General features: G+C 49.0%; 1 protein-coding gene across 1 annotated transcript in view; it reads right to left on the bottom strand.

Moving 5' to 3' along the window:
* Nucleotides 1–23,038, bottom strand: part of LOC134650934 (thrombospondin type-1 domain-containing protein 7A-like) — a 129,752-nt gene that overhangs the window by 241 nt on the left and 106,473 nt on the right. Inside the window, exons 5-28 of the mRNA XM_063505888.1 lie at nucleotides 21,182–21,327; nucleotides 19,813–19,941; nucleotides 19,001–19,209; nucleotides 18,665–18,770; nucleotides 18,244–18,452; nucleotides 16,741–16,936; nucleotides 16,375–16,526; nucleotides 15,674–15,786; nucleotides 15,381–15,490; nucleotides 14,966–15,151; nucleotides 14,729–14,876; nucleotides 14,211–14,309; nucleotides 13,230–13,330; nucleotides 12,270–12,450; nucleotides 6,902–7,063; nucleotides 6,319–6,469; nucleotides 5,874–6,027; nucleotides 5,503–5,591; nucleotides 5,160–5,302; nucleotides 4,510–4,633; nucleotides 3,850–4,020; nucleotides 2,767–2,918; nucleotides 1,442–1,566; nucleotides 197–287 (exon numbers count right to left, since the gene is read on the bottom strand). Of these exons, the coding sequence (XP_063361958.1) occupies nucleotides 197–287; nucleotides 1,442–1,566; nucleotides 2,767–2,918; nucleotides 3,850–4,020; nucleotides 4,510–4,633; nucleotides 5,160–5,302; nucleotides 5,503–5,591; nucleotides 5,874–6,027; nucleotides 6,319–6,469; nucleotides 6,902–7,063; nucleotides 12,270–12,450; nucleotides 13,230–13,330; nucleotides 14,211–14,309; nucleotides 14,729–14,876; nucleotides 14,966–15,151; nucleotides 15,381–15,490; nucleotides 15,674–15,786; nucleotides 16,375–16,526; nucleotides 16,741–16,936; nucleotides 18,244–18,452; nucleotides 18,665–18,770; nucleotides 19,001–19,209; nucleotides 19,813–19,941; nucleotides 21,182–21,327 (3,447 nt within the window). The remainder of the gene's footprint in view (nucleotides 1–196; nucleotides 288–1,441; nucleotides 1,567–2,766; nucleotides 2,919–3,849; nucleotides 4,021–4,509; nucleotides 4,634–5,159; nucleotides 5,303–5,502; nucleotides 5,592–5,873; nucleotides 6,028–6,318; nucleotides 6,470–6,901; nucleotides 7,064–12,269; nucleotides 12,451–13,229; nucleotides 13,331–14,210; nucleotides 14,310–14,728; nucleotides 14,877–14,965; nucleotides 15,152–15,380; nucleotides 15,491–15,673; nucleotides 15,787–16,374; nucleotides 16,527–16,740; nucleotides 16,937–18,243; nucleotides 18,453–18,664; nucleotides 18,771–19,000; nucleotides 19,210–19,812; nucleotides 19,942–21,181; nucleotides 21,328–23,038) is intronic.

The following is a 23,038-nucleotide window of genomic DNA, read 5'->3' as shown; positions in this document are numbered from 1 at the left end:
CAAATAAAAAAATAGTAGGATAGAGTGTAGAGGGTTATTTTTTTTACAAGATGTGCTTATTAAGCCCCCTCCAGACTTATGTGCGTGAATCGCGGCGCGAAGTCGCGAGCGCGAGCGTGGAGTCTATTTCGTTGTCTGCGAAAATCGACTTCGCGCTGCGATTCGCGCACGAGTGTGGAGGGGACTTAATCCGTACCTGATCAGTCCGCGGTACAACATGAACGCGCCGTACACGCTGAGTACGATAGTGGCGGTCCACACCACCGCCAGCAAAGAACTGCTTCCCTCTGTCAAAAGAATAATACACAGCGTTATCTTTAGCGAAGATCATATCATCGCACCTCTGCGGAATGATCCAGGCGGAACATCCAGATCAAATGTCAGGTCTTCTTTTTTCGCTAAGGGCTAAGTATGTTACTAATACTGTTAGCGCCACTTGCACCAACCCACTAACCCAGGGTTAAGCGGTTAAACCGTTAACACAGTGTCAAATTGTACTGGTAACCGTGGTAACTCCAGGTTTAACCGGGTTACTGGGATGGTGCAAGTGGCCCTTAGAGTCTGTGCGGAAAGAGAAGAGTCGTGGAATTTTAATGTATTGGGCCCCATACATTCCACGGCTCATCTCTTTCCGCACAGACTCTAGTATTCAAGATCTATTGTAATCGCCACGTTACAAAGTTACAGGACTATACTATACAGTTCTCGGTCAAGCTCTGGCAGCTTTAAATTGCTAGGTCTAAGGTATATATCTACACGTTACACAATATTTAACGTTTGTCAATTTAGTTATCAATAATGCATGGTGCGGTGCTGAACCATCTTCAGGTGTCATGGCTGCGGTTACTATTACCATAAGCAATTAGGAAATTAACACATTCATTGCCACTCAGTCAAACAAGATCCGCGCCAGGCCACAAAAATTTCGTCATATAAAGCTGTAGTACCACGATCCCGACTATCGGGTCGTCCGGCCTGGGAACGAAATCATAAAATACCCGATAGTCGGGTTTTCGGCACTGAATGTGTTAAGGGGAGGTTGATAGTAGTGTAAAAAAACAATAGTAGTTTGTGTTACAAGGGATCAAAATGATATATTTCCGTCAAGGGCGTACATTGAATCCTGAGCGTAATGAGGGATTCAAGTGTTAACGCTCAAGACGAAATAATTTTGATACCGTGTGACACATACTGCTTTTTACATCAACTATGAGGAAAATAAAAAAATCTTAGTGTTGACACAATCTGATGCTTAAGCAGATTATTTAAGCTAAAAAAATAATGTGCAAAAAAATTTAAAAATAGTGTGCTAGAACAGAAAAGTGTTACTTTGATCCCTCCTAGCAGGGAGGAAAAGTGCCACTTTGATCCCTCCTAGCAGGGAAGAAAAAGCTCTTTTCCGAATAAGTGACGTGAAAAAAGTATTGTATTAGGAACACACCGATATAACCATCGTGGTAGTCTGTGTCGAGCCAGGCGCGGCGCGGCGTCTCGTCGCGCGGCTCATACACCAGCAGGTCGGTCTCCTCGCCCACGGTGCAGTTCGCCCACTCGATTGTCACGTATCTGAAAAGTATCGTATCATATTTAAATGTTGAATAAGTAATTGTACAAATGGGTCTCCAAAATATCGCAGTTTGTGAACGTGTATCATTTATGCAGCGGCATTTCAATGATGGGCGTGTCATGTGACGGAATTGAAACCAAACGATTTTAGCCTTGGAGGATACAACTAAACGGAGTAGCCATTAGCAGGCTTTCCCCTCTGTCGAAAATAGGCGGCCAACGGTCATACACAATGTATGGACTGACGTTTATCTGACATGGCTATTTTTACGTTACGCATACATTTGACGTTCCCCTCCCCCGCAAAAATCGGCAGACTGTTTTGTACAGAAAATTACAGACATGGCGTCTCCGTTTGATTATATCCTCCTAGATTTTAGCTGTTTAGTAAAAACGTCTCAGCACTTCAGACTTCTCTTGCATCATGTGTTTTCGACTCCTGGGGACCTAGGGGCCTAGTCCAGATAACTAGTGGCTCTATGAGCTGTAGACCTCGCGAGCAGAGCTTAAAACTGAATAAATGTATGGCAAAAATATTTATTAAAATATAGGTATAGTACAAAAAAAAAAAAAAAACTACATAAAGCTACAAACAAAAATTAAACGAATACGCTTAACCCGCGGTTGATAAATAAAAAATACGAAATTTTTCATTTTTTCAAAATAAAAAAATGAAATGAAAAACAACTATACGAAATTTAAGTATAAAAAAAATACAAAAAGTTATGTAGCAGTATACAATTACTGGGGATGGAACCAGGGACCTGCCGATGCAAACAAAAAAAGCGAACGTTTGCAAAATACGCCATTATAGTTCTTACTAAAGCTGACGAAATTTAGCTACTCATTCTCAAGTAAAAACTAAATATCTAAATACCGCCAAAACCAGCGATACAAATTTTCTGAATTTTTGGCCATTTAATCTATAAACATATCTCAAAAAGAAAAAACTCTTATGCTACCGATACGACTATTTGTTTAGGCTATCACGACTCCGCCATTTTGAAAAATTTCCAAAAACCGGATCGACAATTTTTTTTTATTTAGCCATAGAATTCGGTCACAAAATTTCACGAAAATCGGTTAAGAATACCTGTAGAGGAGAACATCCGGACATACAAAAGCAAAATGCCCGAGTCAAAACGTAGACCTTCGCTACGCTTCGGTCAATAATAGTTGATGTGCCCCTAGCCACGGTACCTGGCGGGCGTGCGGCAGGCCTCGCTGGGCGGCACGAGCAGCTGCCGCGAGCGGCTGCGCGCGCCGCCGCGGCACGGGCCCCAGGAGCCCCACGGGCCCGGCTGCCCCGTCTCCGACTCCTTGCAGCCGCATTCCACTTCACACGTCTCCTCCTGAAAGTGAACAATAATTAAAAAACAAGCAACAACGGTTGCACTCCGGGAGTGCCGATAGAAGTGAAAACTCACCTCACTATGTTACCGACGACCGGTAACACGATACATACGTTTAGCGGAGGTATTCTATTTATTTATTATATATTATTATCATTCTCAAATAAGATCACACTTTTTCATTGACATGTTTATTTACATACAGCCATGACGACGTCAAATTATTTGAACATAGGCAAAGAGTCTTGAAAAGGAGTCCGCAACATAAATGTCAAATAACATTGAGTTTTTCTTTATTGATTTAAATGCCATTTAAATTATGAGTGGCCACCTTACGGGGCTTACGGTCACGTGATCGCCTTACGCCCCTTACGATCACGTGATCGCCTTACGCTGTCTCGAATTTATCATTTTTTCCCCACCTCAAAAAGTGCCCAGCGCCGCTAAAGAAGTTTTCACTTCAAAAAAATAGTTACCTTAGTACGCTTTGGCGTACGGAAGCCACACATCAGGATTAATCAGGATGCAATCCTTTTCAACAATCTCTATTGATTCCATCCTCCGAGTCATTTTATTTCTTGGGTGAATCATCTTTTTCTTGTCACTCGTTGCCATGGTTACGTTCTCCTGGCTCACTCTTTAAAACCTGATTTTTAGGCATTTAAATTCACCAAACACGCTTTTTTGTGATACTTATAAACCCTTTCCATTGAGGGTTGTCTACCAAGAGTGTCAGAAAAAGGTGGTGGACAATGTCTTCTAACAAACTATGCTACCATTGTCTCTTGGCTGACCGGACACAATAACAACAAGAAATAGTTGATCCACCCTCTTAATATATATTTAACTTGTTCTTCATGTATCTATTGGTTGTCAGTGACACTGTACAGATCTCGATCTTCAAGCCTCGGCTTCACATACGCCAACTGACCTGATAGTGCAGCGGCGGCGCCACGATGCGGCCGGGCAGCGCGGGGGCGCAGCGCCAGGGCTCCAGGTACGCGTCGGGGCCGTCGTCGCCGGCGCCCGCCAGCTCGCAGCGCACGCGGGAGATCTTCACGCCCCAGCCGCAGGCCCCGTCGGCCTCTTGACCTGATGATGTCTGTAGAAACAATGGCCGATACACAGACAATCCAACCTCTAGCTAGACATAGCATAGTAGCGCTACCCCCTCTGCCACACATACGGTAGCGTTACTCCATCTTCGAGTCAATCCCGTGCCGTGATTGGTCCGTGTCTTTGAATGGACCAATCACGGCACGGGATTCGCTCACCTCGTCCCCCCGCACCCCCGTATTTTTGGCAGCATCGGTTTCATGAAAGAATTGGCCTAAGCTCAGTCTAGAGGTTTGATTCTCAGTGGGCCGATATAATCGACTTCTAAAAATCATCTCACAAATCATTTTCAGGTCTTTAGGGTCCTCATGGACTTATTGACCCTGATAATACAGTTGGCAATTTGGGTAGTATGTGAGACAGAACAACTGGATTAAATAGTCTGGTGGAACTCGAAGGTGATTCGCTTATAGATTACTAGTCAAAAGAGTAGATAAATGAAAAGCAGGAATGCTAGAGGGGTTATGATTGTGACCTGCACGTGGCAGCCGAGCACGGGGCGCGCCAGCAGGCGCAGGCAGGGCGCGCGCGGGCAGGGCGCGCGCTGCTCGCTCGCCGCGCATGCGCGCCCCGGCCACACCGCCACCGTCAGCCGCTGTCTGCAAGTGCAACAAAACCATATCGCAATGTTAACCTGACTCACGCCGTGTCAAACACAAACACAAACGCTGTCACTCAGACGCAACGACACCGAAGTGTCAAAACTAAAGTTGAACTGTATCCATATGCACGAAAAGTCTATGTTGCTCTGTGGTATGTGACGGATTAATCCGTATTTGGCGTTGGACCTGCGGTTCGGATGTATCCGTCGTTGGCGTCGAAAAGGTTAAGTGGGAGATTTATTTCAAACCTCATACCATACCTCCTTTCATAGGCAAACACATCGCAATGAAAACTTACTTACTTGTGCCAATATGTTTACATTGTTTATCCAACTAACATATTTATCTATTTACGCATTAGAAATAAGATGGCTGTAGTGTTGAAGGGCTGATATTCTTATTACAATCAAGGTTGTAATTTCTTTAAAAAAAAATACAATAAGAGGGAGAAGGAGGAAACTTCCAGGAACTGTAAGTTGGAATGTGATGATGTTTCTTTATTATTGTATACCAGATGAATTACCTGATGCGTCTCATATGTCTGGCAGAGGACGCGTCTCCACAGGAGCAAGCAGAGGCGTCCCAAGCACTCCACTCGCTTAATTCGCAGTCCACTCCGCACGGCACATAGCACCAAGACTCACGCGCTTCTGTCGATGTCGTGTTCTGAAATAATTAATGCGATACTTAATTGTTAAAAATATAGCAACATCGTCATACCATTTCTCCACCATTTTCCAGGTAACCTGGAGGTGGTGAACCACGGCACGCATATGTCGACATTTAAGTTGTCAAAAATGTCATAATTAAACAAGGAAACTAGAAAACAAACAAGCGTTTCAATTTAAGTAGAAGAAATGACTTACGGGACAGAAAGTGTCGTTGACAAAGACGCCATCACTCCGCAGGCAGCGGACGGATCGTCTCTTCGTCCCTTCGCCACACGGTGAGCCACCTGGACATGAAAAGATAATTAAGAGTTTACATGCCGTGATAAACTGAAAGAAGGTGATTCGTGAGAAAGGCGAGCTTGTTCACAGAGATTTCTTTATTCAGTGCGTACCACAGAAGTTTACCCTATAAGATACCTATGCAGCTTCACCCTCAGGACTTTCACACTTCTGGTGACGAACTGTCTTAACTGTCTTACATTCTTAACTAACAATTTGTGAACCTTATTGTATAGGATTAAGGTTCACAGATAGGCAGTCAAAGAATGTTGCTGTCAGTACAATACCTAGCGGCTGGCAGTCGTCCCAGGGCGCCACGTGCCAGGAGTAGGAGTGCGGGGAGCAGGGCTCCGCGCTGACAAGCGGAGGGCACGCAGTCCCGCCTTCTGCCGCTGGACGTAGTACCACTCGTGTTCTGTCGCGTCGCCCACCCCATTTAGTCTGACGACAAGGATTTACACGTTAAATTGCGCAAAGACATTATTTCTGTTCTTTACATGATGACCTATTGTCCTGCCATCGGTGGTCAGAGCTTGATACAACTCGTGGACAATGTCTTCTTGTATGTTCCTATAAACGGCACTAACGCGAGAGCAAAAAATTATGATATGCATGTTCTTAAAGGGGGGGGGGGGATAATCTGTGACATTTTGCGTTTAACTGACATACCGATATAGTCCGGCGGAGCATCAGTGGGCCCCTTAAAGGATCGCCGTGTATAGTTAACCTAACCTGTTCGCAAGGGCTCCAGTCAGACCAGGCGCTGACGACGCAGTCCCCAGGGCAGGGCGCGCGGCAAGTCGCGTCGCGTGACGGCGCGCCGCCTGCGCCTGCCGCTTCGCACGCTGGGTCCTCGAGGACGTTGTCTTCGCCGTCTTCACATCTGCAATGTATGAGAACTTTTAAACGCCTTGCGTGTAATGTTGGGGTGCAGCACAGGAACCCCGTTGCTTGATATGTTATTTAATTTCGGTTAAGACCACAAGGTGGCAAACTCTTCAATGCAGTGGCGACGTCAGGTGCCACTGCGTTGAAGAGTTTGCCAACGTGGCGTGGCGTGACGTCGACAATCTGTTTGCGTAATTTACACCAGCCCGTTTGCTATTATTTTGCTCTACCAATCCGGGTGCTACACTCATTCATACTTATGGATCTAAGTGGGTATTACACGTACTAGTATTACACAAGACGGCATCCACCGGTTTTTCTGCTTACGATCGCCACCTAATGACTAACGATCATCTTTTTTTCGAGCGTAACTCACATGAGAAGACACATGTCTAGTAAATATGATGTGGGTAATCTGTGTCCTTACGTAACGGTACGGTTGATGATGGCGCGACCGCACAGCACACGGTGCGGAGCGCACACGGACCACTCGCCGAGCACCCAGCGCGGTTCAGAGACGACACAGGTTGCTCGTTGGAGCGTCGCGCCGCATTCACGACCACCCGCAGAGCCTTCTTCTAGCACTTCCCTATCGTAGAATATAGACGTTTAAAAAATTGTTAATGAAAATACCTACACCCACAATAGATACAACCAACAAAATTTGCAGAAGGGGAAATTAGGAATCCTCACGATCCTTAGTAAGCAGTAAGCGATAATTCCCTTGGAGACGAGTCACGTGAGAGTTCTATCGACTGGTCAGCACGATGTAAAAATGATGTCAACACAAAGTCATGTTCATGGGAACAGAGATTCCGACAAGTGGATTGTACAGCTGTCGGGTCAAACAGAAAACTGTGTTCACGTCTTTCCTGTAGACATACACTAGAGTTAAGGGCTATAAAGGTTAATTTTCTTATTTAACCCTTATCCACGTGAAAAGGTCGTCCTTTTATTTAGAGAACTATGATAAAATCATTACTTACATGCCCACAAGCTGTTAACTATTGCCCACAGGAGAGAAAACTAGTGTGTTAGCGCAAACTGTACATTTTTCTCTCCTGTGGGCAATAGTTAACAGTTTGTGGGCATGTAAGTAATGATTTTATCATAGTTCTCTAAATAAAAGGAGGACCTTTTCACGTGGACAAGGGTTAAATAAGAAAATTAACCTTTATAGCCCTTAACTCTTGTGTATGTCTACAGGAAAGATGTGAACACAGTTTTCTGTTAGATAGATAGATAGATAGATGATTTATTTCATGAAAGACAATTACATAATAAGTTTGCATTGATGTCAAAAATATAAGAATTTCTATCATGATCGTCAAAATAAAAATAAAAAATAAAAATGAAAATAATAACAATACTAATGAAATATTAGCTCCAATAAGGATTGTCAACACAATTAGAATAAGAGTAAATAGGTAAATACTTACAAATCCAAAATATAAATTTACAATGTCAGAACTTACGAGAATACAAGAACTATGATAACGGAAACAATGGCAATAAGAAAACAATAATAATTAAACAATTTTTGAATTAAAATGTCATTTCCATGAACTCATACCTGACCCTGTCATACCTGACCGTGTCATACCTGGTCCGGTACCGGAAGGCGGCCCGGGAGCCGGGCTCGGGCGCGCACGGGCCCCACTCGCCCCAGGCCCCGGCGCCGCAGTCGCGCGCGCAGCGCACGCTGCACGCTCCACGTAGCAGCGACGGGAACTGTCATACCTGACCCTGTCATACCTGGTCCGGTACCGGAAGGCGGCCCGGGAGCCGGGCTCGGCCGCGCACGGGCCCCACTCGCCCCAGGCCCCGGCGCCGCAGTCGCGCGCGCAGCGCACGCTGCACGCTCCACGTAGCAGCGACGGGAACTGTCATACCTGACCCTGTCATACCTGACCGTGTCATACCTGGTCCGGTACCGGAAGGCGGCCCGGGAGCCGGGCTCGGCCGCGCACGGGCCCCACTCGCCCCAGGCCCCGGCGCCGCAGTCGCGCGCGCAGCGCACGCTGCACGCTCCACGTAGCAGCGACGGGAACTGTCATACCTGACCGTGTCATACCTGGTCCGGTACCGGAAGGCGGCCCGGGAGCCGGGCTCGGCCGCGCACGGGCCCCACTCGCCCCAGGCCCCGGCGCCGCAGTCGCGCGCGCAGCGCACGCTGCACGCTCCACGTAGCAGCGACGGGAACTGTCATACCTGACCCTGTCATACCTGACCGTGTCATACCTGGTCCGGTACCGGAAGGCGGCCCGGGAGCCGGGCTCGGCCGCGCACGGGCCCCACTCGCCCCAGGCCCCGGCGCCGCAGTCGCGCGCGCAGCGCACGCTGCACGCTCCACGTAGCAGCGACGGGAACTGTCATACCTGACCCTGTCATACCTGGTCCGGTACCGGAAGGCGGCCCGGGAGCCGGGCTCGGCCGCGCACGGGCCCCACTCGCCCCAGGCCCCGGCGCCGCAGTCGCGCGCGCAGCGCACGCTGCACGCTCCACGTAGCAGCGACGGGAACTGTCATACCTGACCCTGTCATACCTGACCGTGTCATACCTGGTCCGGTACCGGAAGGCGGCCCGGGAGCCGGGCTCGGCCGCGCACGGGCCCCACTCGCCCCAGGCCCCGGCGCCGCAGTCGCGCGCGCAGCGCACGCTGCACGCTCCACGTAGCAGCGACGGGAACTGTCATACCTGACCGTGTCATACCTGGTCCGGTACCGGAAGGCGGCCCGGGAGCCGGGCTCGGCCGCGCACGGGTCCCACTCGCCCCAGGCCCCGGCGCCGCAGTCGCGCGCGCAGCGCACGCTGCACGCTCCACGTAGCAGCGACGGGAACTGTCATACCTGACCCTGTCATACCTGACCGTGTCATACCTGGTCCGGTACCGGAAGGCGGCCCGGGAGCCGGGCTCGGCCGCGCACGGACCCCACTCGCCCCACGCGCCGGCGCCGCAGTCGCGCGCGCAGCGCACGCTGCACGCTCCACGTAGCAGCGACGGGAACTGTCATACCTGACCCTGTCATACCTGACCGTGTCATACCTGGTCCGGTACCGGAAGGCGGCCCGGGAGCCGGGCTCGGCCGCGCACGGGCCCCACTCGCCCCACGCGCCGGCGCCGCAGTCGCGCGCGCAGCGCACGCTGCACGCTCCACGTAGCAGCGACGGGAACTGTCATACCTGACCGTGTCATACCTGGTCCGGTACCGGAAGGCGGCCCGGGAGCCGGGCTCGGCCGCGCACGGGCCCCACTCGCCCCACGCGCCGGCGCCGCAGTCGCGCGCGCAGCGCACGCTGCACGCTCCACGTAGCAGCGACGGGAACTGTCATACCTGACCCTGTCATACCTGACCGTGTCATACCTGGTCCGGTACCGGAAGGCGGCCCGGGAGCCGGGCTCGGCCGCGCACGGGCCCCACTCGCCCCAGGCCCCGGCGCCGCAGTCGCGCGCGCAGCGCACGCTGCACGCTCCACGTAGCAGCGACGGGAACTGTCATACCTGACCCTGTCATACCTGACCGTGTCATACCTGGTCCGGTACCGGAAGGCGGCCCGGGAGCCGGGCTCGGCCGCGCACGGGCCCCACTCGCCCCAGGCCCCGGCGCCGCAGTCGCGCGCGCAGCGCACGCTGCACGCTCCACGTAGCAGCGACGGGAACTGTCATACCTGACCCTGTCATACCTGACCGTGTCATACCTGGTCCGGTACCGGAAGGCGGCCCGGGAGCCGGGCTCGGCCGCGCACGGGCCCCACTCGCCCCAGGCCCCGGCGCCGCAGTCGCGCGCGCAGCGCACGCTGCACGCTCCACGTAGCAGCGACGGGAACTGTCATACCTGACCCTGTCATACCTGACCGTGTCATACCTGGTCCGGTACCGGAAGGCGGCCCGGGAGCCGGGCTCGGCCGCGCACGGGCCCCACTCGCCCCAGGCCCCGGCGCCGCAGTCGCGCGCGCAGCGCACGCTGCACGCTCCACGTAGCAGCGACGGGAACTGTCATACCTGACCCTGTCATACCTGACCGTGTCATACCTGGTCCGGTACCGGAAGGCGGCCCGGGAGCCGGGCTCGGCCGCGCACGGGCCCCACTCGCCCCACGCGCCGGCGCCGCAGTCGCGCGCGCAGCGCACGCTGCACGCTCCACGTAGCAGCGACGGGAACTGTCATACCTGACCGTGTCATACCTGGTCCGGTACCGGAAGGCGGCCCGGGAGCCGGGCTCGGCCGCGCACGGGCCCCACTCGCCCCACGCGCCGGCGCCGCAGTCGCGCGCGCAGCGCACGCTGCACGCTCCACGTAGCAGCGACGGGAACTGTCATACCTGACCGTGTCATACCTGGTCCGGTACCGGAAGGCGGCCCGGGAGCCGGGCTCGGCCGCGCACGGGTCCCACTCGCCCCAGGCCCCGGCGCCGCAGTCGCGCGCGCAGCGCACGCTGCACGCTCCACGTAGCAGCGACGGGAACTGTCATACCTGACCCTGTCATACCTGACCGTGTCATACCTGGTCCGGTACCGGAAGGCGGCCCGGGAGCCGGGCTCGGCCGCGCACGGGCCCCACTCGCCCCACGCGCCGGCGCCGCAGTCGCGCGCGCAGCGCACGCTGCACGCTCCACGTAGCAGCGACGGGAACTGTCATACCTGACCGTGTCATACCTGGTCCGGTACCGGAAGGCGGCCCGGGAGCCGGGCTCGGCCGCGCACGGGCCCCACTCGCCCCACGCGCCGGCGCCGCAGTCGCGCGCGCAGCGCACGCTGCACGCTCCACGTAGCAGCGACGGGAACTGTCATACCTGACCCTGTCATACCTGACCGTGTCATACCTGGTCCGGTACCGGAAGGCGGCCCGGGAGCCGGGCTCGGCCGCGCACGGGCCCCACTCGCCCCAGGCCCCGGCGCCGCAGTCGCGCGCGCAGCGCACGCTGCACGCTCCACGTAGCAGCGACGGGAACTGTCATACCTGACCCTGTCATACCTGACCGTGTCATACCTGGTCCGGTACCGGAAGGCGGCCCGGGAGCCGGGCTCGGCCGCGCACGGGCCCCACTCGCCCCAGGCCCCGGCGCCGCAGTCGCGCGCGCAGCGCACGCTGCACGCTCCACGTAGCAGCGACGGGAACTGTCATACCTGACCCTGTCATACCTGACCGTGTCATACCTGGTCCGGTACCGGAAGGCGGCCCGGGAGCCGGGCTCGGCCGCGCACGGGCCCCACTCGCCCCAGGCCCCGGCGCCGCAGTCGCGCGCGCAGCGCACGCTGCACGCTCCACGTAGCAGCGACGGGAACTGTCATACCTGACCCTGTCATACCTGACCGTGTCATACCTGGTCCGGTACCGGAAGGCGGCCCGGGAGCCGGGCTCGGCCGCGCACGGGCCCCACTCGCCCCAGGCCCCGGCGCCGCAGTCGCGCGCGCAGCGCACGCTGCACGCTCCACGTAGCAGCGACGGGAACTGTCATACCTGACCCTGTCATACCTGACCGTGTCATACCTGGTCCGGTACCGGAAGGCGGCCCGGGAGCCGGGCTCGGCCGCGCACGGGCCCCACTCGCCCCACGCGCCGGCGCCGCAGTCGCGCGCGCAGCGCACGCTGCACGCTCCACGTAGCAGCGACGGGAACTGTCATACCTGACCGTGTCATACCTGGTCCGGTACCGGAAGGCGGCCCGGGAGCCGGGCTCGGCCGCGCACGGGCCCCACTCGCCCCACGCGCCGGCGCCGCAGTCGCGCGCGCAGCGCACGCTGCACGCTCCACGTAGCAGCGACGGGAACTGTCATACCTGACCGTGTCATACCTGGTCCGGTACCGGAAGGCGGCCCGGGAGCCGGGCTCGGCCGCGCACGGGCCCCACTCGCCCCACGCGCCGGCGCCGCAGTCGCGCGCGCAGCGCACGCTGCACGCTCCACGTAGCAGCGACGGGAACTCCTCGTCGTAGCTGTACCCGTCGGTGGACGCTTCACGGACTCGACTTGGCCCTGATGGAAGTAATAATAGGTTGACGTATGATTATAACTATAATAAGTCATTAGGGTTCCGTACCCAAAGGGTAAAAACGGGACCCTATTACTAAGACTCCGCTGTCCGTCCGTCCGTCCGTCCGTCCGTCCGTCCGTCCGTCTGTCACCAGGCTGTATCTCACGAACCGTGATAGCTAGACAGTTGAAATTTTCACAGATGATGTATTTCTGTTGCCGCTATAACAACAAATACTAAAAACAGAATAAAATAAAGATTTAAGTGGGGCTCCCATACAACAAACGTGATTTTTGACCGAAGTTAAGCAACGTCGGGCGGGGTCAGTACTTGGATGGGTGACCGTTTTTTTGCTTGTTTTGCTCTATTTTTTGTTGATGGTGCGGAACCCTCCGTGTGCGAGTCCGACTCGCACTTGGCCGGTTTTTTATTTCACATATTTCATCTACTGCTACTGCTGGCCCTTCTTGTTATGTAATTAATATTGGAGTTTGAAACAGGCTTGCAACAGCGGAATCTGACAAACTACTTTATGTAATTTATGTTACCCAACACTTAGAGAACTGTCTAGTATTCCGTGCAGTAATTAATAATAAAGCAAACACTGATATAATTTCCGACGGTCAGTTTTAGTCTTATTTTAAAGAAAATTCCTAATATTAAAGCATATTCATCAATTTCATCGTTTAGATCAATGGTTCCTAACCTGGGGGTAATTACCCCCGTGGGGGTAAAACTGGTACTTTACGGGGGTAAATAAGCTAACCTAATATACTCTTACCAGTGAGAGGGTGGAACTTCTTGCACACGTCCATGGGCACGTCTCGTCCGCCAAACATGCAGCGCGCGGCTCTTAGTGATCTCCCTTCCCCACATTCAGTGCTGAAATAAACATTACAAACAAACATAATTAAAATATAACGCAAAAAATATTGATCGTCACACCAGTTGGACTTTCCAAGTACGTTTAAATCTTTTTCTACTCCAGCACTCAAATGTGTCAATTAAATGACTGACAGTGATATCTAAAGCAATGTCATTTGAATGCTTTGTCTATAGGCTCATAAGATGACTGCTAGCAGTCATCTTATGAGTATAATACAACTGCTTTATTTTTTTTAAAGATACAAGTTCCGATCATCTTGATTGAAAGAGGTATGTTTTCATTTACAATAATAACTCTTTTTTTTTTTAAATAATAACTCTTTTTTATTTTAAATAATAACTCAATTTTTTTTAAATAACAACTCTTTTTTTTAATAATAACTCTTTTTTTTAATAATCTCTTTTTTTTAATAATAACTTTTTTTTTTTTTTTTGCTGCAGCTGTCATAGAAAAAGTAATGTATGCAACAGCTCATAATTGGTTCTTAAAATTCTCGGGTCTTTTTTTACAAAACTCGACTACGTCTCGTTTTGTAACTTCGACCCTTGAATTTTAAGAACCCTTATTATATCACTGTTGCATAAACTACTATTAGAGAGTCATTTATTTAATCGGAGGCAACCAGCTATTCCTTTTACACTCGGAAGCCCAAGCCCTTTTCACAGCATTGATCGCCTCCCATCCACTATGTATCAAGTAAATAAATGTGACGTCCCACGGATAAAGGTACCTTATGGCCGTTGGCGCTTACGCTATTATTAACGCCGCTCCGCCGCCAAGCGTTATTATTATTGCGGCGCTATGCGACGTAAGCGCCAAGTGCCATAAGGTACCTTTTGCCGTGGAACGTCACAAATATTGAATGTGAAATGTTACCCGGGAGGCAGAATGCAGTCAGAGTCACTAGGCAGCAGTTCCAGAGACACGTTCTTGCAAGTGCAAGTGGGGATGTCTGGCTCAGATGCGTCCAAGTATCTGAAACAGAGTCAAGGTAAAGCAGAAATGTACTGGGAGCATCTTAATTTCCTATAAAATACTACTATTTGGGCGCTAAACTAGTTCCTCCTGGAGAGCACGCATGGAGGTAAGTAGTATTAGTAATAGCTATTCTTTAATTTGAATTTCATTGTGGAGGTCCTTGAGGGAGGCCTTTGCCCAGCAGTGGACGTGTTTAGGCTGAGATGATGATGATGAATTTGAAATGCTCTGGGATGGCAGAAGTTATTTGCAGCAGAAACGTTCACGCAAGGCGATTCTGTTTGTTTTTATATCTAAAAACCTTAAAAGGATGTATGCTTTACGGCGAACATTTATAAAAGAGATCGTGCTATCTATGGGTGCATATGCATATATCTAGTTGGTAAATATCTGTTAAGAATTCTTAGAAAGCTTACTTTAGTGGGTCAACGCAGACGTGCTCACAGGTAACCGAAGCGACAACAGTGTCGTACGGCACGCGACAAGCCGCGACACTCTGCGGCACCAGCTGCCCGGCGCACGCTCCCGCGTTCACGCGATGAGAGGCGGAGCCACACCAGATACCTGCAAAGCACGGATTAAACATCAATTAATCAATCGCACAACGCGAGCCCGCCGCGGGCACGCGTGGGCTTCACACGCTTGTTACTCACTTCTGACTCTATGCCCGATGCCGGCTCTCTCTCCGGGCGGCAGGCGACACGTGCTCCACTCGCCGGCGACCCAGGCCGCGTCGCGCGCGCGACACGAGCGCGCCACGGGGCACGCGCGGGACTCCTGCGCGGGGCCGCAGCTCGGCCCGCCGTGCACTACGCGCACGCGGATCTGCTTGCCGGGATCTGTGGAGGTCGATGTCAGATGATAAGGAATCTGGGACAATGAGAGTCTAATGCTTATAGTTGCACTTTAGGTATAAATTTGAAATCCTATTGTGAAGTTAGAATTTTGAGAACGCGAACTTTGAAGACCAAAAAGCTCAATTACAGCATAACTGACCATCCGAAATGATCAAGTGATATAAATAATAAATCTACCACACACCCAATGGAACTACTACATTAAACGCACCACAAGTATTAGGACAAGGAGACCACGGCATCCAGGCCTCGACGCGGCAACCTCGGCGACACCGCACCGTGCAGGCGCGGTGGGAGGCTGGCCGGCGGAGCGGCGCACATCTGTAAAATCACAATCATTTAGTTATTTTCTAGAATTTTGAGCAACTTGCTTTAACGTCCTTTTCTTCATTTGAGTTTGAATTCCTTTGTTTATTAATTGAATCTCACACAGAAAATGCCCTGAAGCTTTAGGATCTATTGACAAAGACAGTTGTTTAAGATAATATACAAAGAGGTACTTACAAAGCTTCACGGACGACGTCTGCATTGTTCTGTACGCACATCACATCTCTGGTCATTTCTCCTTCTTCGACGCAAGGCTCTTCGTCGTCGCTTTCGTTAAATGTTTCTCCGTCCTGCAAAAAACAAGCTAAATGAATTCACGAAGAACAGTGGCTTCATGTAAATGAATTCCTCTGATTGTTTTTTTCTATTGTACTTATCATAAAAGGTTTAATTTGTAGTTATACAATTCCATAAAGGTCATTTCAAGATCTTCTGTTTTGTCCTCCAACATCCCGTATCTATTTGTCGCATTAGTTTTGATTATTTACATAATTAATCAATTATTGGCTTTTCCCTATCAATAGGGGAATATCGGAACATAATAAATATTTTTTTAATGAAAACAGGACTTAAAACCGAATAATCAAAATTTTTAAATTAATTCTGACGTTGGACGGCATTTTCCGTATTCTTGGAGAAGACTGGCTAAAGTTGACAATATCTTCTAGCTGGGCGAGTTTTTCAAATTACCCACACTTGGTCTTGTTTAGGTAATTGTGTTTGTTTAGATTAAATTAGATTTATTTCATGAAAGATAAATACATAATAAATTTGCATTGAAGTCAAAAATATACGAATTTCTATGAACAACAGACCAACCACAGGCGGTTTTCTGTGATGAGCAATAACCATTTTATCAGAAACAATATCCATCTTACCAGGAGGTCGGTGTAGTTGGAGACGGGCATGTAGTCCTGGCGGCGCTCGCAGGGCCCCCAGGGCGTGGCCAGCCAGGAGTATGTAGCGCAGGCGTGCGTATTACAAGTTTCATGCTGGACTAACTGGTCTTCGGATGGACAGGGCCAGCCATCTGCAGGAGAGGAAATGTTAACCTAATTTCAACCAAAATAGTAACCCAAGCTTCATAAGTTAAGCGGCAGATAAAAGCAACTGACGAGGAACAGTCTGCCATTCTATACTGAGAATGCAAAATATCGATCATTGTACTGGAATCGGGCATCCCAAGTGCAATCGCCGGAACTAGGTTCCACAACGACGGCAAGTTTCCCTGGACCCATAATTACCTGGCGAGGCGTGGGCCAGGATGTGCCTGCTCCTGGTCCGTGTGGGCGGCGGACGCGCGGCGGCGGCGCAGGGCGCGGCGCAGGGCGCCCAGGCGCGCCAGGCGGACACCACACAGTCGCCGGCGCACGCGATGCGGCAGCGCTCCGTGCGCGCCGGCGCGCCCGTGTCGCTGCACCACGCGCGAGGGGCCTCCTTCTGCAGATGATAAGGAAGTTTAAGTTGTGCCGGTATTTACTTATTTCTATCTTCTTAGGAACCCAGGATCCATCCATCTTTCTCGACTCGGTTATCTAAACTCCCGAGTCCAGAAGCTTGAGTTGAGAACGCTCCCGATTCGTAAACTTTCATTTTTAATCAGCCTGCGGAGCTCAGTGGTGTGAAGCATCTAAACGCGGTTCGTAAAACTACTTTTTCACCTCAGCAGCTCGAACAAGGGTACTTTGATTCTTAAAAACAGTGAGCAAAATGCGATTTTGCTCACTGAGTGAGACAAAATGACATTCAAGTGACCTTTATAGTCAAATGTCATTTCAACATGCGGGGTCTAATAAAAGTTCGAAATACTTGGGTTCTATTATCTCTGTCCCTTTCACACTGTTAGCAAAAAGAAACAGACAAAAAAAAGTTAAAACGACATTCAACAGTCTATTCATGGTTTATAATAGACCCCCGAAAAACTTCAGACCGCATCGTTCCAAACCACGTACGAGTATGAATTCTTAATAATTAATAAATAAAAATAAAGTTTAAGATTTCATAAAAACTGATAGAATACTATATTTTAGGTATTTTATTGTACAATTAAAATAACGAACTCAAAAAATACACAGATCATCACGCAAAATTAATTATTTTACTTTTAAGAATTTTTACCATAGTTGACAAATAGTACGTATCCGCAATTCGGACCGTATCTTACAAAGTTTTTTTTTGTTGTCAAAGTTGGCGATTGAAGTGTCAGTTAATGTTTGTTATTTCTATATTATTTTACTGGAATTTATTATTACGTTTTGTTTTTGTGTTCCATTGCGGTAATTAAACTTAATTGTTTGTATATCTTAAGAAAACATGAGTGCAGGTATTAAGTGATGAAGAAGGATTACATTTTTCAAGTTGTCTAATAGGTATGTTCTCACTGCGCTGAGGTGAAAAATGTTGTGTACTACACGAGATCAAAGTTATTTACATCTCGTGCGCTTTTGAGTCCCTTACTACGCTCAAGATTCTAAATTAGATTCACTCGCTACGCTCGTGAATCTATTATAGAATCTTTCGCTTGCACGGGACTCAAAATAAGCACTCGAAGAAATATCAAACTTTGATCACTTGTTGTACAAATAACTATTGTTGACTTTATGGACGGGGGTTGGGTGGTCTCTTGTCACTGAAAGGCTACGGAACAACTATAGAAGTATACTCTGACCTGTTTTTTAGACCTGTACAAGCATCTCCAGTTACAGTAACTAGAGGTGCTTGCACAGGTCCGAAGAAAGTACTCCTACCCCATTATGTCCAACGCATCGTAGCTCGCGGCTTCTCCTGCCAGGGCCACACGTTGTGTGCGGTTGGTTCAACACACAGGAACCCCAAGGCAGGGGTTTCCAAGCAGCACAGCGTGGAGCGGCGCAAGTTCTCTTCTCTTCTAGAGGCGGGCAGGGCGCGCCGCCGCCGGATGCGGCTGCGGTTACACGGCGGCGACGGACGCTGTAACCTGCAGAATAAACCATAAAGTCTTTAAAAAATATCGAAAGCATTACGGAGTATAAGGCCAAATAATCGTCGTGATATACTTTGGTAATACAACTCATACTTTTGGTAACGTGCGGGCGCAGCATGGTTCCATTTTTATCGCCTATCACTATGCCCGTCACTTTCGCACTTACATACTTGTTAGAACAAGGACTTGTGGACAATTTTACTTACCACTGCTAGTTAGCTGCTGCACCGGATTTAAGGGGCATTTATCAGTAGGTTGGCAGGCCTCCCATTCACTCCACTCCCCCACTTCACAGTCGCGTGGGCAAGGGACCTGGAAGAATAATTAAAGTATGATTTTTTGACGTAAGATTGTATGCATAAAAAATACTGGACATAAATTACTAAACGTGCTTTGACACAAAAATTAGTAAATCGGTTTGTTTATTTTGAATTAATTAAGCAGTTACAGGGCTGCATAAGAAAGGTGTGTTGTGTATTGTTGCGTAAACCCACAGACTTTTCTTTTCCAGACAACTATTAACATATTGTAGTCTACCTTACCTCGCATGGTTGAACGAGCGTAGGCATCGGCGCATGAGCACACTGGACAGGATGCAGCGCTCTTCCATCAGCCCTGACACACGTCGCTTCCCTCCGTTGTACGCCGCCGCCGCAACTCGCAGGACTCGCATCGCGATCGTCCAGGTCGTCCGACTCGTCGTCGTCGTAGATCGCGTCGTCGTCTGCTTCGTCGTTGTCGTCGTCGTTGACTGGAATTTGGAAATATTGTTGTAGCTAACCGAGAAAATACAGAAGTCATTAGCAAGGACTCAAGGAGTCAGCGGTCGAGATCGTGAGTATATGGAAACATCGAGCTGTTGTTGAGGAGCGTGTGTTGTCTAGAAGATCTTTCCGTTTTATTGATGACGGAGGCAAATGAGCAGAGGGGTCGTCTGATGTTAAGCTATTACTAAATATGAATCATTCCCACCTAACCCCGCCTCATGTATGGTGGCGGTCACGTGGGGCGGCGACAAATGGCAATTGGCAATAAACCGCAACCCTAGAGGGGTTTCAAGTGCGTTGCTAGCCTTGAGTACACCCTCCCCTTTCATCATCATTATCATCATATCAGCCTTTCATATCGCCCACTGCTGAGCATAGGCCTCTCTTTGAGTACGCCACTTATCCCGGTCCTGAGCCTATGCTACCTATGTACCTATGTTATAACGAATAAATGCATTCTGATTCTGATTCTGATTCTGAGCCAATCTCATCCAGAAGTGACCCGCAATCTTCCGAATATCGTCCACCCAACGAGCCAATTGCATATGCTCTTAAGTATCAAAGACCCATAATGAGTACGTTCTTACCAGGTTTAGGTGTAGCAGTCAGCTCAATGGCCACTTTGCAGTCGCCCCACGGTCCAGGGGTCCAGTGGGCTGTCGCTTCCAAAGCTGCTGGTCGGACCTCTTCCACTACGTCGCATTCCTTGCCGTTACCTGAAAATTAATTATATTCATATTCATTTTATTTATAATATTAATAATATTACATGTCAATTGTGTATATAAAATAATTTATAATTTATTAAATTTAAATAAAGGTAAAAATAAATTTATTTAACTATTCGTTAATTTATAATTTATCATTTAAGAACTCTTCCAAACTATGAAATGTGTGCTCGAGAAGCCAACTTTTAAGTCTTCTTTTAAAACAACCTACAGAAGGAGCTGAGGTTATAGTTACTGGCAGCTTGTTGTACACAGTTGGACACATGATGTGTGTTATCTTCCCTGATCTCGCAAGTCGTCGCTTAACCGGCAGAAGCCTGTTTGGGTATCGGAGCGGACGGGCTGAGTCTGCGCGTTTTTTATAAGTGTGTAGATTAATGTTGGCATAAATAGCAATCTGTTGTATTAATATCGACGGCATAGTCAGTATGCCCAGTTCTTTGAAGAAGGGCCTCACGGAAGTATCCTAGTATAGAATTAGTTGACAGTACCAGCCAATACCTGACTTTCGTGTTATATTTTAAAGTACTTTTTCGAGCAAATCTGTCCTAATGGAATGAGACTTCGTGTAAATTGGAAATTTTCGTCTTTCGCCATAACACTAGTGACATATCATGATTGAATATGTGCAAACATATTCCTATTGACTACACCCAGAAAGAGCAATGAAAGAGGGTAACATTGGTTTTTTTTTATAGGACGTGTCGCAATTTTTGTGCTCGAGTGTATATGCGAAGTGCATAGTGGGGGATTACAAGCGATTAATAGAGCGTACGTAATGAAAAAAGCTGAACTTGTGTGGACCCAATCGTATGTCCTATTAAATACCCAATGTGGTCCATGCCCACCCAGCGGAATATAGTGACAAACCAAAACAACAGCATCGTACAAAAGCACCTGTGCCGATAAATTTATGACCCTCGAGTGCTATTATGGCCGTGGAAGGACGAGGATAACACTGCCGCAGCTCGCACCACTGGCATGGATCCAAGAAACCATGCACGCTGCCTAATTTCTAGTATATTCTAACAAATTTAGTCGTCTAATTTCGTCATTGGCACGGTGACGCCAAATCTTCCAAAATTGTATTAATATGATACCTGTTATCGGACCCTTCCTGTTTGAAAAATACTATAATGATATAGAGGACAAAGGGAGATGTTGTGTGCTTCCTGAACCTGTGCTTACCTAACATTTTATACCAAATAATTTCTTAGAGTCGTCTTACCGTGTGGTAGCCTCCGAACGCGCCTCGTCCGGACCAGCGCACCGTCCGTCCGCGGCCTCCAAGGCATCCATTCGGCGAGAGAGCAGTCTTCTCGTAAGATACAGATGCGGGAGGTCCCGACGCGTGCTAAAGCAGAGCCGCAAAACCTACGAAAATCAAACCAATAAATATTAAAACCAGGAAACTATTTAAAACTTTCCTGAGTTTTACATGACATTATGTATGAAAACGGGACTTAAGTGCGTCTTTCTTCGAGACCACAGGGACAATTAATGCCGTCCTCAAAACATCAGGCGGTCTAGCATGAGTTGCGTTCTCGCGCGCGACTCCATACCTACATGGCGCGACTTCAAGTATGGACTCGCGCGCGAGAACGCAAGTTGTGCTAGACCGCCAGAGGTAATTTTGAAACTTAATTATACGGGAGTAAGTCCCGTTTTAATAAATAATAAAACACAGGAAAATTATATGGATTGAGTTAAGAGCCAACAGGAGCTAAGGTTTAAATATTTTAGGTAAATATACCCGTCTCGCTAACGGAAGCGGCTCCTAAAACTAGTGCGATAAGGACAAGGCGAAAAATCCTGCGTAAAAATCTCAAAAATCGAGGTTTCGTATTCGACTGTTTCCTCCTCCAAAACTTAACCAATCGTAACCAAATTTGGAAATCTAAATGATTATGACATTATCTGTGTCGGACCGTTTTGCTTTTTTGACTAATTGATGTCAGTTTTGAATAGCACGCCTCTGATTGCGGCATAGTCAATTAGGCCATTTTGGCCATTTTTGAAGGGCTCTAGCGCCTTAAAAAACAAAAATATCAAAAAAAGCAAAACGGTCCGACACAGATATTGACAATATTAATCTGTGTTGAAAAAATCATTGCTCTAGCTTCAAAACCCACGGAGGAAACAGTCGAGTACGTTTGTATGGAGAAATGACCACTCCTGTTGGCTCTTAAACAATGTTTACGTGGACGAAGTCGCGGCCACAGGCTTAGTCAAGTATTTAGTTTTTCTACTAGTTAGTAATTAAAGTGATTAAAATTCGACAGCTGTAAAGTTCTCATAAAAACGTCCTTGAAGGTTAATATCATGTTTTGCTTCCCAAAATATAACTTTAACGCGTACTGACATAAGTATAGCACCTTCCTGAATAAAGCCCGATTCAGATGCAACATCTTGTTTCGGTTTTGATCTTATTTTGTTACTACATTGAAGATTGCTCATACACTGGTGGCCCAGCGGTAAGAGCGTGTGACTTGCAATCCGGAGGTCGCGGGTTCAAACCCCGGCTCATGCCAATGAGTTTTTCAGAACTTATGTACGAAATATTTAAATACCAGTCCCTTTTTGGTGAAGGAAAACATCGTGAGAAAACAGGACTAATCCCAATAAGGCCTAGTGTACCCTCTGAGTTGGAAGGTCAGAAGTCGCTTTCGTAAAAACTAGTGCCCACGCCAATTCCCGGGATTAGTTGCCAAGCGGACCCCAGGCTCCCATGGTAAAATGCCGGGACAACGCGAGGAAGATGATGAATGATTGAAAATTGCTCATGCTGATTGGTACATGCGCGAGAATACATGCCAACAACCAAGACGTTCCTTAAAGTCGAAGACAGCTCGAAACCAAACTAAATATGATTAGAATCGACTTCCCGATGTACTTTGCGCGCTATCTATTGTATAGAACTTAACGACGCTGCATATTGCACGTGTCTGGCCGGGCCGTTGTCACGAAGGCAGTTTCACGCCAGTTGGCCCGATAAGGAGAACAGTCGTGCATGCATCGCAATTTGTGCACTTAAAGTGCAATCGGTACGGTAAGGCATGTGGTCTGTTGGTGGTGATGCCATGTG

Source organism: Cydia amplana, chromosome 9, assembly GCF_948474715.1.
Source record: "Cydia amplana chromosome 9, ilCydAmpl1.1, whole genome shotgun sequence".
Classification (NCBI taxonomy): Eukaryota; Metazoa; Arthropoda; class Insecta; order Lepidoptera; family Tortricidae; genus Cydia; species Cydia amplana.
This window is presented reverse-complemented; position numbering and strand designations above follow the sequence as displayed.